At 36.1% G+C, this 20,156-nt stretch overlaps 1 protein-coding gene across 1 annotated transcript; it reads right to left on the reverse strand.

The window, feature by feature from the left end:
* Nucleotides 1-1,043: 1,043 nt before the first annotated feature.
* On the reverse strand, nt 1,044-2,564 carry LOC110807762 (1-aminocyclopropane-1-carboxylate oxidase homolog 1-like). The gene is made up of 3 exons (XM_022032992.2): nt 1,953-2,564; nt 1,521-1,842; nt 1,044-1,320 (listed from the first exon to the last, which is right to left on the reverse strand). The coding sequence occupies exons 1-3, from the start codon at nt 2,447-2,449 to the stop codon at nt 1,045-1,047; spliced, it is 1,095 nt and encodes a 364-aa protein (XP_021888684.2). The 5' UTR covers nt 2,450-2,564; the 3' UTR covers nt 1,044.
* Nucleotides 2,565-20,156: the final 17,592 nt, after the last annotated feature.

Below are 20,156 nucleotides of genomic sequence, written 5' to 3' on the forward strand. Positions count from 1 at the left end.
TTAAGAACTTTATCACATAAATTAAATGACAAGATAATAAATATGATAATAAAATACTATTATCATATATTAAAATAAATTGTCAAATAATAATATATTCGATATATTACACGAATAATTTGATCGTGGACATAACACTTATATTCCCAAAACATACTAATCAAGAACTCTGATAAAATTATATCAAATTTTTAAATATAATTAAATAGATAAATTCAAGAAATTCCTTAACACAACCACAGTGATATGTCTTGTTCATGTTTTCTTCAATGATATATCGATCGAATATACTATGGAATAATAATCTGTCGAGAGGTGATACTTGGTTGCCCTATAAATCAACTTAGTTTTTGCTTTTTATGTGGAGTGTAGTAGAGATTATTGATTTGGGATTCACTAAATTTCTTACTATGAGTAAATTAAGGTTTAAAGAATTGCTTTTGGCATCTCTAGTTCCAAATAGATTGTCATTATTACCTTTACGGACTTCAAAACTTCAAGCAATCTAGTGGAAAAATACTGTCAGTTCCAATGGAGTTGAAACATAAAGATGTCGACTCCATTAGAGATTTTTCTGTACGGGGATATTTATTGTCCTAACAATATCTTTATATAACCAAAAAGCTGGTAAGATGGACGAAAAAATGTTGCCAAGAAGCATGAAACAGAGAATATCCCACATGGGTAAAATCGTTCATACAGTTTGGCTTTGATACCAGTATAATGTTCATTTGTAGATAGATATTTTACTCTATCCATTAAATAATTGTTACACGTTTATATAATAAATTACACACCGATACAAAGTATAATTTAAAGAACATCTTCTCAAATTCATAAACATGTATTGAAGTTTTTGGAAATAGAACATTGAAAATTTAACAAACAGCATCATAGACTTTTATTTGCTCACATCAACTTGGCACCACCAGGTTACAAACTTACACAAATATTATTGTTTCATCATAAATTAAACATAAGTGATTGCATATGAGACATATGCATGTATATATATATATATATATATATATATATATATAGATGTTAATTTGTTTCTTCACCTTGATATGATAACCTCAAGGCAACAAGAGGAGAAACACTCTTGGTTCCTATAGATTTGAAACTATGCATATAATCCTTTACTGTGGTTTCCCTATACAGAGGTGGATTATCATCTGATAATAATTCCTTTATAGGCCCAAAAACACGCTCTGATGGTTCAAAAAGTGTTGTGAAGAAACATGGTTGAGAAATTCTTGGTCCATTCGATTTAGCCATCACTCTATGCTCTACACTTTTGAACTTGTCATTACTAATTAACTGCATATCCAACCATTTGGATGTTAGAAAAAAATCTATCTAGAAGACGGGTTAAATCTTATTTGTGCTCCTGAAATATTATTTTACATATTTTTTTATTCGATTATCTTAAAAATCTCGATTCACTAGCACCCACAGAATAATATTCATCCATTCTAAAGTGGATTGGATTGAAATGTATCATAATATCGTATATCTACCTGTAAAAGTTCTCCAATGTTAACCACTAAAGTTCCTTCCTCTGGGATGACATCAACCCAATAATTGTCTTTAAGAACTTGCAGGCCACCTATGTGGTCTTGCAGAAGAATTGTGAGAAAATCAGGATCACGATGTCTGACATGGAGAAGGGTCCGATCAGGTTCCGGACAAGGCGGATAATATTGGCCATAAAAGACATGTCCATCAGCACAACCCAGATCTGTTAAGCAACTAGGGTTGAACCCTAATGCCTCTGATAATAATTCAAACAATGTTTCTCCAAGTTTCTTCACATGGTCTGAGTATTTCATCAATATTTCTCTGTAGCATAACTATAAAGTTATCGTACTTGTTCAAAACATTATGCAGCAATAATATCTTTTTATAGGATGTACGGGAGTGCATGTAAGCATATATATAAATATATATACCTGCAAGCTTCAGGATACTCGTGAGGAGGTGGAGGATTCGGAGCCATGACACAAACCAAGGTGTCCCTCCAATTAGCTGCTTGTGAATTATAAAGATCAAAATTAGATACAGAGCGAACTTTTTTCTTGAATTCTCGTGTGTAAATCTCTCTCTTTATTTCTTTATCTTGCTCGTGGAAACGTCGAACACCTTTGATCATGTTGTCCATGACAGCTTGAGGTATGTCATGGTTTATGACCTTGAAAAATCCCCATGTCTCGGATGCTTCTTTTATGTTTTCGACAATTTGTTTGCGCTTGAGATTGTTGCAGTTCATGTCTTTGAGGTCTATGACTGGAACCCTTATGTTAGGGTCTTCATTAATGTTGCTAAATATCTCTTCTTTTGGCATCCAAAAGATTCGAGGGACTGTCATTGCGCCAGCATCCACGAGTCCTTTCACGCCATCTTTAGTTTCGTCAAACTTTTTCAAGGCAGTTTCTCTGTCAAAATCCATTTTTATTTCCTTATCTTGATGTAAGATATCTGCGTCTTGAATGACTAATTTTACAATATCAGTTAAAATCGGTTATCTTGAAAACTTAAATTACTTAATTTTTTATAATATAAAGAATGATACCTGCTTGGAAATCAGACATGGATCCTCTTCTCTTGTTCTCTGCTACTCTATATAATGTCTTGTTTGAGCCTGAGATTTATTATGTTATATATATGTATAAATATAAAATAATCTATACAGATCCTAAAAAGACTTACAATTGAAGTGCACTGATGATGTTCTTGTATTTAGAAGGACTTGTAAGGGAAGAAAGTTGGAAGTCCATATGATTAATTATCATATTTTTCTGATAATTATAACTTGTAGTAAGTTGACTTGCTTACTTGATCTTAAAGAAAACAAAAAGACTTAGCGTATGGACTTGAGTAAAAATAGATATTGTATGAGTATAAGGGAGACCGTATGTTACAAGCCAATCGTATTTGAGGAGTGGATTTTAGTATTCGGAGGCTAAATTTACGAATAAAAATCGAACAAGTTACTCGAGTCAATGTATGCATCTTTAAATGATTAAGTTTCTGCATGAATCAATTACGTTACGCATGTTAGAGGGATATTTATGTTACTATTCTCTAAATTAAAGTTCTATAAATTCAAGTATTAAGATTTTATTAGTTAAGATAGCTACGATATATATATATATATATATATTAAGCAATAATATATTAATTAAATCAATAAAATAAAAAATTAAAGATGATGAAAATGACTGACTTCTCCCCTTCAGTTTTGCTTTTCTCTTCTTACTTTTGTTCTTCAGTTACTTTTTTCTACATCACAGAATATGTAATCCTCGTAGATATCATTCTCATATGTCTATGTAATTATATACATATAATTATGTATGTATACTTTGGATTATAATTATCGATAATAAATGATGCTAGAGTTTTATATTAAAAATATAACAACCGGTTGTTGTTGAGTTCTATTTATGAATTCAAGTAACATAATACTAATAATTTGAATTGAAGTTTGAAAGATTATTAAGTTAGTGATGATCGAACACAGAATATTATATCTTGAATACAACAATTTTACAACCAGCAAAAAAGATATCCATACGAAAACAAAGGAGAGTATAACTTTGAGATGATCATACCTGGCTGGAAATCAGATACAGGTCCTCTCCTCTTGTTTGAGCCTGAGATCTATTAGGTTATATATATATATATATATATATAGGTAAGTTCTATATATACACAATCACATATACAGATGCTAAAGGACCTGCAATTGAAGTCCACTGATGATGTTCTGGTACTATTAGAAGGGCTTTTAAGGGAAGAACGTGAGAAGTGAACATAAATTTTTAACATTAAAATATGACCAAGACCAAGACCAATGATTAATCAGTATATTTTTCTGACAATTACAACTTCTAATTAGTTGGCTGAGCCCTAAAAAAAAATTAAGTTGACTAGACCTTCTTGGTCTTAAAGAAGATTATTACGTTAACGATATTTGGATAAGAAAAATTATATTTTGAATACAACAACATCCAGATCATATCGTATAGCAAACAACATTTACGATCTACAATCGTAAATATATCAATTGTTTAATGAATTGTATGTCGGAGTTCAAGTCGGAGATTTTCAATAATTTTTAAGAATTAATCTTTCGAATTTAAAAAAATTATTAAGTTAGTAGTACTTGAATCCAAAATATTATATCGCAAATATAATAACTCCCCGATCATAAACCGAAAATCTCTGCACTTTGGTTGTGTTGATGAAGAAATAAAAGTTGATAATGTCAAAAACTATTTTGTAATATTAATTAGTAACTTGTCTAGCATGTTTACCATGCTTAGACATTAATAAAATCAGTGTTTTATAATTAAAGATTTAAATAGAATCTCATAATCTCTCAAGATTATAATTATACCATATACATATATATATATAAATATCTGTTAAACTATTATATATTTCAATAATTTAATGATAACTTTACATCAAGAACAATACAACCAATAATACAATGACATTTTGAGGATAATATGTGTGAGAGGCATAGTTTGACCCGTATTATACTCTTATACTAATATAAAGAAGTATCTACGATCCAATCAAGAGATGATTAGTAAACTCTTAATCTAATTTTAATAATAATGTAGAGTTTGAAGAAATAAAAAATAAATATTTGACTTGACTGATAAAAAATTAATATCAAGAATCTTATAAAATATGAAGAAATAGTTACCCTCCAATGAAGAGATGATGAGTCAACTCTTACCTAATCTATTTTTAATAATAATATATAGTTCAAAGAAATAAAAAAATAAATATTGACTTTATTGGTAAAAAAAATTGATATCAATAAAATGATTTGTACACGTTTGATATATTTTTTTATTTTTCCTCTATCATATTGAAGGATTGTAATATGTGCATAACACGGAGCGGAAGATAAAAAATAATCTAATCTTATCTATTTGTGCATAAAAATTATATTGCAGGTTAAATATTAAATTTAAAATGTACTTAGTAGCGGGTTCCCAAATTAAAATTGTAATGACCCCGAAAATGCAAAAAGAAATATATAATAACTTAAGTGCGAAAGCGAAAAAAAATGTTAAGGTTTACATTCCTTACCCAATAACTTAAAAATACTAAACAACATTACGGAATTAATTCTTTGAAAGAAATACGAGAAATAAGGAAATAAATAGAAAATAAAAAATATCTAGCATCTACTCGCAATCTTTTTGCGAATCGGGCTCTTGAACCTGATATTATTGATCTGAAATGGTTAAATAATGATGAGCTATACTAACCCAGTAAGGATATCACACTATATCACTGGCACAGAAATAAAGATTGGTATAAAATTGAAAAAAAACCACTAATGGAACATTAAATTTAAACCAATACATTTATTAAAAATAAAATCTTTTACCGTTCTCTTACTATAGTGGAATTTATGAAAATAATATATAAAAATAATAATACCATACAGATCATAACTTCATGAACAATCAGCAACATAGAATATATTATAAATCCATATCCATTAACAATAAACGAAATCGTAACCGTTTCTCGTTTCACCAGCCTACTTGTATCCATGAGGGTTCATAGGGATGTCCCTGCCATAGGTGAACCCTTTCCTTTAACAATCTCAATTACAGGACCGTCCTCATATCTCGTTCGGTATGAGTGCCAAATCATTAAATTTCAATACCCTGTCCAGTATGAGGGTGAAGTGGGTCATCCCCATTCTCCGTTCGGTATGAGTGTTAAATTATTCAGTCTCCATACCCCGTCCAGTATGAGACAATGTTCACGGTAGGGTTCCCTATATGCCCGGTCCGTCCACCATCTCCCAGTATATTTAGTAAGGCTATCGTTCCATCTGTTTATTTAATCACACCACTTTTCCGTTTTTCTTTAGTCTCCACTTTCAAATCAAACATAATTACATAAGTAAATAAACATGCATTAGGTAATGCAATCATGTCTCAAATTCTAAATTAAACAGTAGTCACGTAAGGTAGCAATTCATCCATTCAAATCATAAAATAAATCGATAAGACACTATAAGGCTTTTAGACTGTAAAATACATCAACAGAGATTAACAGATAGCAATTTTCAGTTCGGGCTCCATTAGCAATCAGTAATTAATTATGCATTTTTATTAAAATTGCATAAAATACGACATTATTATTTATTTAGACTTCAATTTTATGATAGAAAATAGGGTGAGGGATTCTTACTTGATTTGACACCCAAAAAGCTAAACAGTTTACTGCGCCTACGGGCGATCTCTGGTTTCCCTGAATTTTTTTTCAGGAACTAAAACGCGCTAATAGTACCTATAAATATTTCAAATAAACCTAAAATCAGTCACAGGGCCCACTCGACCAATTTCAGAAATCCAGCATGGCGCTGTCACCGGGTGTGTTGGCGGTCCGCCTTGGGTTAGCTGTTTTTGGCTGAATTCAGCCGATTTTGCATTAATTCATGCGAAAAAACACACTTAGGGGCCTCAGTTGGCCAAAAAAATACAAAAACCTGAAACTCACCAGCGACTGGGCGCTCCAGTGCGGCGGCTCCTTCGGCTCACGTTGCAGTTAGGTGTTTTGCTCCAGTCACCTGTAGGTAAAAGAACGGTGATCACAACGGTAGAAAAATTATGCCGAACGGGAATCGGGAAGGGCCTCATTAGAGGCATTTTGTGAAATTCTCCATGGTGGCGCCGTCGGGCTTCGCCGATTTTTTTTAGCCAACTGACCAGTTTTTTTCAATCCGATTATATCATGAGTGAGCTTAAAATTGAATTTCGTGCAAAAGAGAAAGTTTTTTACCTTTTTTGGCGGTCGGAAAGGGTTCCGGTGGGGCGGCGGGTGGCGGCAATCAGCTCCCTGGTGGCTGGGTCGTCTTCTCCAGCGAGGGGTTCTTGTAGCTAGGGTTAGGGTTTAGTGTGGATGGGGGCTATTTATATCCATCCGCTTTTGATCTGGGCCGTGCATCACGTTTGATCTGGACCATCCAATCCCGATTAAAGAAGAAGTGAATCTGGACCGTTCATCGCGATCCAATATGGACCGTCCATTGTGATTCACTCTAAGCTGTTCGATCGCGTTTGAATCTGGCCGTTCGATCGCGTTTGAGAGAGAGCGCATCTAAGCCATCCATGCGCGCAGGAACAGACCTTAGTCGTTCGATCACAAGCACACGGATCGCCCACGAGGCCCCCTGTGTGGCCTCCCGCGTCAGCCTCTCTGCCACTTGGTGCGTCATGGTTGGTCAGGGCTACTGACCCGGCGTCTGACATGGTGAAACTTTCTAAAATTGCGTTTTGGCCCATATTTTTCGATTTTTCTCTCAAAAATACCCTAAGAACCCAAAATTTCACCCATTTTTTTCAAAATTATTTTCAATTTAATCATCCATCAATTTTACTCTATTTTTTCATTAAATTAAAATTAAAAAAAACTACAAAAATTATATCTACAATTTAATTCAATATTTGAATAAATTTGGGTGTTACAAAAATTGTTCGAAAACATGAACACTCTATGCGTATTCAAATCGAAACCAACCTTTATTGTAATGATCTCGGAAATATCCAAAGGAAATAAATTATAATTCAAGTCCGGAAGCGAAATAAATGTTTAAGATTTACATTCCTTACACAAATAACTTAAAGTACCAAATAATGTTACAGAATTTACCCTTTTGAAAGAAAAACAAAGAAATAAAGAAATGAACGGAAAATGAAATAAAACTAGCATACTATTTGCAATTCTCTTGTGGATCGGGGTCTAGATCCTGGTCCTATATCACACTATATCACTAACACAGAAATGAAGGTTGGTAGAAAATCAAAAAAATAACTAATTGAGCACTAAATTAATCAAATTTATTTATCAATAATAAAACTATTTACCATCCACTTACCGTAGTGAGATTTATAGAAAGAATCTATAGAAAATAGTAACATTATACCTATCATGATTTCATATATAATTGACAACATAGCACATATTTTGCTTTCATATTCAAATCATCAAAACAACAATTGCCCTTTTTTTTACCAGTCTGCTAGTATTCATGGGGGTTTATAGGGATGTCCTCACTACACGTGAACCTTTTCCTTTAACATTCTCAATTGTGGGCCATCCCTATACCCTGTCCGGTATGATGGTGAAGCGGGCCGTCCCCATACCCCATCAGGTATGAGCGCCAAATTACTAAGTCTTCATACCTCGTTTGGTATGAGATGACGTTCCCAGTAGGGTTCTCTATGTACCCGGTCCGTCCACCATCTCCTAATATATCCAGTAATGTTGACGTTTCATCCATTCACTTAATCATACAAATTTTCTATTTACCTTTAATCTCCATTTTTCTAATTCAACCGTAAATAAATAAAACAACAATACATGCATTCAAAGTTATAAAATCAATCAATAAGACACTATCATGCATTTAAACTGTAAAAACAATCAACAGAACAACAGTAGATAATTTTTAGTTCCAACTCCATTAGCAATCCATAATTAATTATGAACATTTTCTAAATTGTAATAAAATACCGTATTTAATGTTAGTTAGACTTCAATTCTATAAAAGAGAATAGGGTGAGGGATTCTTACTCAATTTGATGCCCGAAAGGCTAAACTGTTGACTGCGCCTGCTGGTGATCTCCCCGGGTTTTCTAAATTTTTCTTCAGGAATCAAAACGTGCTATAAGTACCTAGAAATGCCCCAAAAAATCAAAAAAATAAGTCTTAGGGCCCATTTTGGCCAATTCTAGAATTTCGGTACGGCAGCTCTGCAATGCTCCAGCGACGACGCCGCTGGGAGCGGCGGCGGTCCACCTCGGGTCGGCCGAATTCGACTGATTTTGCATCAATCCCTACAAAAAAACATGTTAAGGGGCCTCGGTTGACCAAAAAAATACAAAAAACTGAAACTCACCGATGGTGGGGCTCTCTGGTGCAGCGGCTCCTCCGGCTCACGTTGCGGTTGGGTGTTTAGCTTCGGTCAACCTGTAGAGTAGGAAACGGTGATCACAATGGTGTAAAATTTTTTCCAAACGAGAATCAGAAAGAGCCTTATCAGAGACATTTTGTGAAATTCCCTGCGGCGGTGCCGCTGGGCTTTGCTCACGGTTTTCGACCAATCAGCCTGTCCTTTTGCTCCAATTTAGCCATGAAGGTGTCTAAAATTGAATTCCAAGCAAAAAGAGAAATTTTTACCTCTTTTGGCGGTCGGAAGTAGCTCCGGCGCAACAGCGAGTGGCGGCGGCTCTCTTTCCCGGCAGCTGGGTCTTCTTCTTCGGCGAGGGCGACTGGCGGCTAGGGTTAGAGTTTAGTTTAAAGAGGATTATTTATACTCGTCCACTTTTGATCTGGGCCGTCCATCGCATTTGATCTGGATCATCTAATCGCGATTAAATAGGAAGTGAATCTGGGTCGCGCGATCCAATATAGGCCGTTCATCGCGATCTAATTTGGGCAGTCCGATCGCGTTCAAATCTGATCTTCTGATCACCTTTGGGGAGGGAACGCATCTGGGCCATTCATGTGCGCGGGAATGGATCTGAACCATTCGATCGCGGGTACGCAGCTCTCCTGCGTGGTACCGCATCAGTGTCCGCTGCACGCGGCGCGTTCTAGTTCATCGAGGCTGTTGACGGGGCATCCTACGTGGCAAAATATTTTTAAATTGTATTCTGACCTCTGGTTTTTTATTTTTCTTTTAAAAATATCCTAAGATCCCAAATTTTCACTCCTTTTCTCTAAAATTATTTTTAATTTTCTCCCCCACCAAATTTACTTCATTTTTGCATTAAATTAAAGTTAAAAAATTAAAAAAAATTATATTTATAATTAATTTAATTTACAATTAAATTAATTTAGGCATTACAACTCTCTCTCCCTTAAAAGAAATTTGATCCCTCAAATTTGTCTTTCTCACTCTCAATCAAATAGCTGAGGATATTGAGCTCTAAACTCTGATTCTAGCTCCCATGTGGCCTCTCTCGGTGTGTGATTCTTCCACATGACCTTAACAAAAGGAATTTCTCAGTTGCAGAGTAATCTATTTTTTCAGTCCACAATACCGACCGGTACCTCCTCGTAGGATAGATCCTCCTGGAGTGGAAGAGGCTCATGGGCTAAGACGTGAGAGGGGTCCGAGTTGTGCTTGCGTAGCATGGACACATGAAACACATTATGGACTCTAGAAAGTTCTGGAGATAGTGCCAGTCTGTAGGCAGTGGTACCAATTCTGTCTAGAATTTCAAATGGCCCAATAAACCGGATATTTTGTTTCTCCCTCTTTCCAAACCTACTCCCTTGAAAGGAGTGACCTTAAGAAACACCCGGATGTCTTTCTCAAATTCCAAGTCCCTCCTCCGGGTGTCCACATAACTCTTTTGCCTGCTCTGAGCCGTCTGAATGTTCTTCCTGATCTTAGCTATTTTGGTTGTAGTATCCTCTATAAGATTTGGGTCGAACAGTTTTCTATCACACACTTCTTTCCAACATATCGGCGATCTGTATGGGCGGCCATACAATGCCTCATACGGAGCCATGCCAATATTTGCTTGGTAGCTGTTGTTATAAGCGAACTCTATCAGGGGTAGATGGTCATCCCAATGGTCCCTGAAGTCAAGAACACAAGTTCGGAGCATATCCTCAAGTGTGCAGATTGTTCTTTCTGACTGTCAATCGGTTTGAGGGTGGAATGCAGTACTAAGGGATAGTTTCATCTGTATAGTTTGCTGAAGGCTAAACCAAAATTGAAAAGTGAACTTGGGGTCCATGTCGGACACTACTATCACTGACACTCCATGTAATCTGATTATTTTCCGGATATATATTCTTGCCAACTTGTCCAAGGGATCAGTCATCCTGATGGCCAAGAAGTGGGAAGACTTGGTAAGCCGGTCAATAATTACCCAGATGGCATCATGTCCTGGGCTTGCCTTAGGTAGTCCTGTAATGAAATCTGTGGTGATATGTTTCCACTTCCACTCTGGAATTGGTAATGGCTGAAGTAGCCCACCTGGACGTTGATTCTCTGCCTTGACCTGTTGACATACCAAACACTTAGAAATAAAGTCAGCTATATCTCTTTCCATCCCGTTCCACTAAAATTGAGGTCGCATACTTTAGTACATCTTAGTGCTTCCGGGATTCATAGCAAACTTTGAGCTATGGGCCTCTGTTATAATATTTTTTTTTTTAACTTACTGTCACTTGAAACACACACTCTGTCCTGAAATCTGAGCAACCCATCGGCAGAGGCTCAAAATTCTGAGTTAACTCTCTGTTCTGCATCTTTCTTGAGGGCTACTAGGGTGGAATCGGCGGACTGAGCTTCCCTTATTCTCTAGATTCACTCAGGATGAACGGTCAGGTGGCCCAAACATGTGACTCTCTTTAGGTCCTGAAGCCGAACCTGTTGTACGGCTCCTATCTACCTGCATTCTGAAACTATCAAATGGGCTAACGTACATGCATTTTTCCTACTGAGTGCATTGGCTACCACGTTGCCTTTACCCGAGTGATACAAGATGTTACAATTATAGTCCTTGAGAAGTTCTATCCACCTTCTCTGACGCATGTTGAGATCGTTTTGAGTGAATATGTGTTTCAAACTCTTGTGATCGTTATAGATCCGAAAGGTCTCCTCATACAAATAATGGCGTTAAGTCTTCAAGGCGTGGATGATTGCGGCAAGCTCTAAGTCATGGGTGGGATAGTTTTTCTCATGACTCTTCAACTGTCTAGACCCATAGGCTATGACCTTCCCATGCTGCATCAAAACATAACCCAAACCTAGGTAGGAGGCATCACTGTAAACTGTATATCCACCCGATCCGCTCGGCTAAGCCAACACAGGTGCAGTAGTCAGCCGCTTTTTTAGTTTTGAAAAACTTCTCTCACAGTCCTCGTTCCACTCAAATTTGACATTCTTCTTTGTGAGCCAAGCCAGAGGAGTAGCTAGACTAGAAAACTCTTCTACAAACCTGCGGTAATAACCTGTCATCCCTAGAAAGCTACGGATCTCCTTAACTGATGTCAATTTTTTTCAGCCGAGCATTGCTTCAACTTTTTTGGGGTTCATTGACATTCCATCTTTTGATATGATATGTCATAGGAAGGTAGTCTGCTCAAGCCAGAATCCACACTTACTCAACTTTGCATACAACTTTTTTTCTCTGAGAACCTACAAAACTTGAGTCAGATGGTGAGGTGTTCCTCTCTGCTTTTTGAATAAACCAAGATGTCATTGATGAACACAATAACAAACTGATCCAGGAATTTTCTGAATACCCTGTTCATCAAGTCCATGAAGATGGCTGGAGCGTTGGTTAGCCCAAATTGCATGACTAGGAACTCATAGTGTCGGTACCTGGTTCGAAAGGCTATTTTGGGGATGTCTTCGGCTCTGATTTTTACGTGATGGTAACCTTAACGCAAGTATATTTTGGAGAAGATTTGGGCACCCTGCAACTGATCAAAGAGGTCATCAGTCCTGGGGAGGGGATACTTGTTCTTGATTGTGACTCTGTTTAGACATCTGTAATCAATACATAACCTTAACGTCCCATCTCTATTTCTTGCAAATGTGACTCCGGCACTCCAGGGGGACACACTATGTCGGATGAATCCACTGTCCTGTAATTCAATGATTTATTTTTTCAGTTCCTCCCTCTCAACACGGCTCATGCGGTAAGGAGCAACCGAAATAGGCTGGGTGCCTGGCTGAAGATCTATAGTGAATTCGACTTCTCTTTCTACTAGCAGTCCAGATAGTTCATCCGAAAACACATTTGGAAAGTCTCGGACTACCAGAATCTCTTGAATATAAATTTCTTTCTTGGGCTTGCCTAGTTAGATAAAACAACTGGGTTAAAGTACTTGATAATAAGAAAATTTGCCAAGAGGGAACAAATGTTAAAAGATTTTATTAACTTGTAAATGACTCCTGATTATGAGGGTTGAATACAATCTTCTTACTAAAATAATCTATAATTGCGTGATACGCTGCTAGCCAGTTCATTCCTAATATTACATCAAAGTCTCCCGTGTCAATTTCTATTAGGTCTACACTCAATTTTCTATCTGCTATATCTATGAAACAGGCTCTGTATACAACCTCTTCCAGTAGTGTCCTACTCCTAGGAGTAAATACAAACAACACAGAATCAAGTTTTTCAGGTGGTACATTTAATTTTGATGCACAAACATGTGAAACAAATGAATGCGATGCACCAGTATCAATCAAAACATGAGTAAGATGGTTACAGATAGTGTACATACCCTGTACCACGTCCGGGTTGGCTTCTGCATCCTGCTGTGTGAGATTATAAGCTCTGCCCTGGACAAGAGGTCTGACCTGGTTCTGGTTCCTCAGGCACTCCCTCGCATAATGTTGGGCACTACCACATATGCAGCAGGTGTTGTTGAGGCAATAGCAGGGTCGGTCCCCATGATCTCTGTCACAATATTGACAGATCTTACCGTTTTCTGCTACTAGAACCTGAGGGGGAGCATGAGTCATCAGCATGTGTCTCTTGTTCTATTGAACAGGTGCAGTAGGTACTGGTCTGCGGGGTGGAGCTAAAGGCCTAAGGTTCCCTGCTGCTGGAGAGAAGGTGCAAAGGTTTCTCTCCAGTAACTGTGCCTTAGCCAGAATAATCGAATAAGTACTGAGCTCAAACACAAACAACTGCTGTATGATCTCTGGATGGAGACCCCACTCGAACCTTCTAGCCTTCCTGCCTTCATTCAACATGCTCTCAGGAGAATATCAATCCAACTTTAGGAACTTGCAAGCACATTCTGATACAGTCATGTTCTTCTGGACCAAGTGTGCAAACTCAATCTCCTTCAGATGTCGGAGATGCTCTAGGAGGTACTCTGCATGAAAGGCCGTCAGGAACTATTCCCAAGTGACTGGGAAGGGTAGAGTGGTTTGCTTGAGTTGCCACCAGCGGTCTACTTCTCCCACTAGCATGTAGGTAGCAAGGATGACCTTCTGTTTGGGAATCACCTCAAGGGTCCTGAAGGCCTTCTCTGTCTCAGCTAACCAGACTCGGCCTCTTCAAAGGAGGATCACTCTGCAAAAGTAGATGGATTTAGTGTTTTATACATTTTTATATAGTCTGGGTCCATCTTGGGAGGAGCTGGGTCCCGTGGAAGAGGACTGGACTGTGCTGAGGATGGATTAGATGGCCCTGTGGTGGTACTTAATGATACGGTGGGGGCACCAGATCGCATTGTGGCGGTGCTGGGTGATACTGTGGTTGGGCAGGGTCATATCGGGGTGGCTCGGGATCCTCCTGTTGTAGGGGTGGCTCAACCTGTGGCAGCGGAGGAGGGTCAGGTAGCTCCCTCCTTTCCTCCTGGGCAGCAATGAGTCTCTCCACCATCTCAAATAACTGGTCAACATCCTCTCTAAGTGAACCCTCCCAGGCTAGTCAGTTTAGTGGGGGTCTTCCTCTACTCATCTATCTATACCTGCATTTTACAAGGAATGGTTGAGTGACAATTTTTTTTTTTGGTGTTTCCTAAAGGTTTTGTGTAAGGAATGAGTCCGAGAAACGCGGTTCTGATACCAATTGTAGCGACCTCGAAAATATCCAAAGGGAATAAATTATAATTCAAGTGCGAAAGGGAAATAAACGTTCAAGGTTTACATTCCTTACACAAATAACTTAAAGTACCAAATAGTATTACAGAATCTACCATTTTGAAAGAAATACAAAGAAATAAGGAAATGAACAAAAAATAAAATAAAACTAGCATCCTACTCACAATCCTCTTATGGATCGGGCTCTGGATCCTGATCCTCTTGTTATGAAATGGTTAAATAAAGGATGAGTTACACTAGCCCAGTAAGAATATCACATTATATCACCGACACATAAATGAAGGTTGGTAGAAAATTAAAAAAATAACTAATGAAATACTAAATTAATCAAATTCATTTATCAATAATAAAATCATTTACCGTCCACTTACCGTAGTGAGATTTATAGAAATAATCTATAGAAAACAATAACATTATACATATCATGATTTCATATATAATTGGCAACATAACACATATTATGCTTTCGTATTCAAATTATCAAAACAATAATTGTCTTTTTTTTCATCAGCCTGCTAGTATCCATAGGAGTTCATAGGGATGCTCCTGCTACGCGTGAACCTTTTTCTTTAACATTCTAAATTATGGGCTAACCCCATACCCTGTTTGGTATGAGGGTGAAGCGGGCCACCCCCATACCCCGTCCGGTATGAGCACCAAATCTCCATACCTCGTCCAGTATGAGACGACATTCACGTTAGGGTTCTCTATGTACCCGGTCCGTCTACTATCTCTCAGAATATCCAGTAAGATTGTCGTTTTATCCATTAACTTAATCATACAAATTTTTTGTTTATCTTTAACCTCCATCTTTTCAATTCAACCGTAAACACATAAAATAACAATACATGCATTCAAAACTATAAAATCCATCAATAAATTGTAAAAATAATCAATAGAAAAATAGTAGATAATTTTCGGTTCTGGCTCCATTAGCAATCCATAATTAATTATGAACAATTTCTAAATTGTAACAAAATATCGTATTTAATGTTAATTAGACTTCAATTCTATAAAAGAGAATAGGGTGAGGGATTCTTACTTTTGACTACGCCTGCTGGCGGTCCCTAGGTTTTTTGAATTTTTTTTCAGGAATCAAAACGTGCTATAAGTACCTACAAATGCCCTAAACAAACCCAAAATCAGTCTCAGGGTCCGTTTTGGCCAATTCCGACACGACGGCTCCGCCGTGCTCTGGCGACGGCATCACCGCCCGCGGTAGTGGTTTACTTCAGGTCAGCTGTTTTCGGTCGAATTTGGCTAATTTTGCATCAATCCCTATGAGAAAACATGTTAAGGGGCCTCAGTTGCTGAAAAAACACAAGAAACCAAAATTCACCAGCGGCGGGGCTCTCCGATGCGGCGGCTCCTCCAGCTCACGTTGCAGTTAGGTGTTTTGCACCGGTCAACCTGTAGAGAAGGAAATGATGATCACAATGGTACAAATATTTTGCCGAACAGGAATCAAAAAGGGTCTCATCGAAGGCGTTTTGTGAAATTTTTCGTGGCAGCGCCGCCGGGCTTTGCCTGCAATTTTTGACCAATCGGCCAGTGCTTTTCCCTGATTTGACCATGAGGGTTTTTAAAATTGAATTCCGAGCAAAAGGAAATTTTTTTACCTCTTTTGGCAGTCAGAAGTAGCTCCGGCGCGGCAGCGAGTGGCGGCAGCTCTCCTTCCTGGCAGCTGGGTCTTCTTCTCCGGGGAGGGTGACTGGCGGCTAGGGTTAGGGTTTGGTGTGAAGAGGGTTATTTATACTCATTCGCTTTAGATCTGGGCCGTCCATCGCGTTTGATCTTGAGCGTCCGATCGCAATTAAATAGGAAGTGAATATAAACCGTTCATCGCGATCCAATATGGGCTATTAATCTTGATCTAATCTGGACCGTTCGATCGCATTCAAATATGACCGTCCGATCGCGTTTGGGGAGGAAATGCATCTGGGTCGTTTATGCGCGCAGGAATGGATCTGAGCCATTCGATTGCAGGCACGTAGATCGCCTGCATGGCCCCCCCATGGCACCGCGTCAGCGTCCGCTGCCACACGGCACGTTCTGATTCGTCGGGGCTGCTGACCGGGCATCTTACGTGGCAAAACTTTTCTAAATTGCATTCTAACATCCAGTTTCTGATTTTTTCTTTCGAAAACATCCTCAGAACCCAAATTTTCATCCATTTTCTCCAAAATTATTTTCAATTTTATCATCCACAAAAATTTACTTCATTTTTGCACTAAATTAAAATTAAAAAATTAAAAATTATATTTATAATTAATTTAATTTACAATTAAATTAAGTTGGACATTACATTTATTGTTTAACTCTTTAATTAACGTAGCGCACGAACAAAATGAGTAATATATATGTTAAAATTTTCTAACAAAATCTTAACAGAAAAATTCACTAATTTTTCCTTCTTTACCTTTTTTCAAACCCGTAATCATATATATATATATATAGGTGGCATGGGTGGAGCGTCCAAATTTGTTTGGATTCATCTACTCTTTTTTTTTTCTTTTTAACACCCAAATATTTACATATATATCTCATATATATATATATATATATATATATATGTTTATCTTTTTCAATTATTATTATTTAATAAATTAATTTTATAAACTAATTTAATTTCAAATTAAATTTTACAATAATCTCAATTATCATAATAACCACACATGTTATATTATTATACTAATAATATAATAATCTAAAAATATAAATATTAATTTTCTATTTTAAAAATAAAAAAATTCAGTTTATCTCCAATATTAATTATATTCTCGATGTTAGCAAAGAATATAATAATATTCTATTTAAACCAAAAATTTTATTTGTTTGATTAATTAAATTCTCTAATTTAATTCTCAAATAATTAAAATAATTAATCTATTCAGCAAAAATTAGAACACTCGTTAGTGTGCAACCCCATAAATTCAACACTAAACCGATATTATATTGGTCAAACTAATTTATTAATTAAGGTTAGCGTTTAACAACACTACTTAACGACCATATAGCATTAAATGTATAATTACTCTCAGGAATCTGCTAAAGAAATATGTAACATTTTCTTCCATCATTATTGCTCCGGGTTAATCATAGGATATGGTTTAACCGTCAAATCCCAATAGGTAACTAATTATGTTTCGTGTCAATTATAATTAACTAATGAATGACAGAAAAAACTCTTTTTTTCATTCATTCAACTGCCCTAAGCAATGTTTTAATTTAGTCATTATAATAAATGACAACATAGAGCTTAAATTTATTATCAAAGTTGACAGATTCTGTCTTGATCAATCATTAATTATACAAGTATTTAATCACACCTAATATCCTTTCAACTACAGTTCTATGACTATAAGTGTTTAGAATCAAAGTATAATAAATGACTTGTGAATTATTATGATGATCTCAGGTCTAAAAAAATTCTTACATCTCATCAAAATAAGAGAATACTCTATTGACAGTTTAATATAATATTAACCATTAAAAATTTTCAATTAGATCCATTCAATAATCATATCTCTATATGCATCATTTATATATATGTTTAATTAATGAGATCAACTAATCTTTATCTTATAAATACTATCACATATATATTAGTTTTATCGGATCATTAATGTCCTATTTTGATGATCCAACAATTAAAAACATTTTAAATTAAATTATAAAAAGATTTTACTCTTATTATCAAGATCCCAATCTTGATGTAAAACTTATAAATTTAATTAAAAACTTTATCACATAAATTAAACAACAAGATAATAAATATGATAATAAAATACTATTGACATATATTAAAATAAATTGTCAAATAATAATATATTCGATATATTACACGAATAATTTGATCGTAAACATAACATTTATATCCCCAAAACATACTAATCAAGAACTCTGATAAAACCAGATCAAATTTTTAAATATAATTAAATAGATAAATTCAAGAAATTTCTTAACACAACCACAATGATATGTCTTGTTCATGTTTTCTTCAATGATATATCGATCGAATATAATATGGAATAATAATCTGTCGATAGGTAATACTTGGTACATAAGGAGCAAAAAAGATTGAAACAGTTATCTTATGATGAATCATTCATAACTGAAACACAAAAGGAAGAAACACTTTTAAGAAAAAGACAGCAATGGTGATGCATAAATTCTTCAAGAGGTTTAAACAACGCTTGGAGATTTTCCATTTGCTAAGAACTAATCAATTGTCTATTATCAATGGCAAAAGGTGAGATTTTTTTGTTTCGAGCTTCGTTTCATTTGCAAGTTTGAATCATGGTAAGCCTTCTGAGGCACAAAAAAATATATAATTTATGGTTGATATATCAAATGGAAATCTTATTACAATTCTTAGCATTGATGGTCATATATGGTTGCCACCTAGTTTTCACACTGATAAGGAAAAGGGTTCTTAAGTCGATTCCTTGTACTTTCCTTGAACAGAAGCTGGATGGTGACGGTGCAAGGACTGCAGATTATTTCGATTTCATAGCTGGTACGAGCATAGGTGGTCTTGTGACAGCCATGCTTACTGCACCAAGTGAAAAGAATCAACCAATGTTCTCCACAGAAAATATCAGTAAGTTTTATATTCACGAGAGTCCTCACATCTTTCCCCAAGAATTCGAAGAACCCGATATGAAAGTTGAAGAGTAAGTTCTGAAAATTACCAAATGTCTATCGAAAACAGAATTTATAAAAAAGATTGATATGATTAATCTTTATTATTGGCAGATGTAGCATGACCTGGTTTGAAGCAATAACAAACTGGGTAAGATCAAAATGGGACAACAATTCAGACCCAGTTTTCACTTCTGTAGAAAGCTTCATCAATTGGGTTAAGAATGGAGCATTTTCTCCCAAGTATAATGGGATTTACTTACACAAGAAAATAAAAGAAATGCTTGGCAGAAGAAAGCTTCATGAGACTCTAACCAATGTGATAATCCCTGCCTTTGATATCAAGCTCCTCCAGCCCGTTGTCTTCTCCTCCCTAAAGGTGATTCTGCCTGATTTATATGTCAGTATATTGAGATTTGAAGGGTTAGATCTAATATTCGATGAATCTATTGCAAAAATGAATTCTTCACAGGCTAGATTTGATGATTCAAAAGATGCTTTGCTGTCAGATGTCTGCATTGGCACTTCTGCTGCTCCATATTACCTCCCTCCATATTACTTTCAACACAATTCACCCAAAGGCACCCAAGAATTCAACCATGTTGCAGCAAAGAATCTTGTAAATTTGTGTTCAGCAACAACGCTACTCTATGTTATGTATATTTATGTATGATCTATCTGAATTGTATTTGATTATCTAATCAGACTTTCCTAGCAATTCGAGAGGTGATCAAGGAAATGTCGAGGGATGAAGATTCCCAATGCTTGGATTACAGTAAATTTCTTATCCTCTCCCTTGGAACTGGATCATTAAAGAGGGATGAAAAGCTTGAAGTTGGGGATGGCAACAAATGGGGATTCTTCAGTTGGTTTATGA

The sequence above is a fragment of the Carica papaya genome, chromosome 6 (assembly GCF_054855325.1).
Source record: "Carica papaya isolate Zhongbai chromosome 6, ASM5485532v1, whole genome shotgun sequence".
Lineage (NCBI taxonomy): Eukaryota > Viridiplantae > Streptophyta > Magnoliopsida > Brassicales > Caricaceae > Carica > Carica papaya.

Excerpts from the sequence above, each read along its gene's own strand:
- LOC110807762 (XM_022032992.2), bottom strand. The coding sequence starts at position 2,449 with ATGGATTTTGACAGAGAAACTGCCTTGAAAAAGTTTGACGAAACTAAA. Across the intron at positions 1,843-1,952 it reads GAGTATCCTGAAGCTTGCAG|AGAAATATTGATGAAATACT; the intron begins GTATATATATTT and ends GTTATGCTACAG. Across the intron at positions 1,321-1,520 it reads ACATTGGAGAACTTTTACAG|TTAATTAGTAATGACAAGTT; the intron begins GTAGATATACGA and ends TTGGATATGCAG.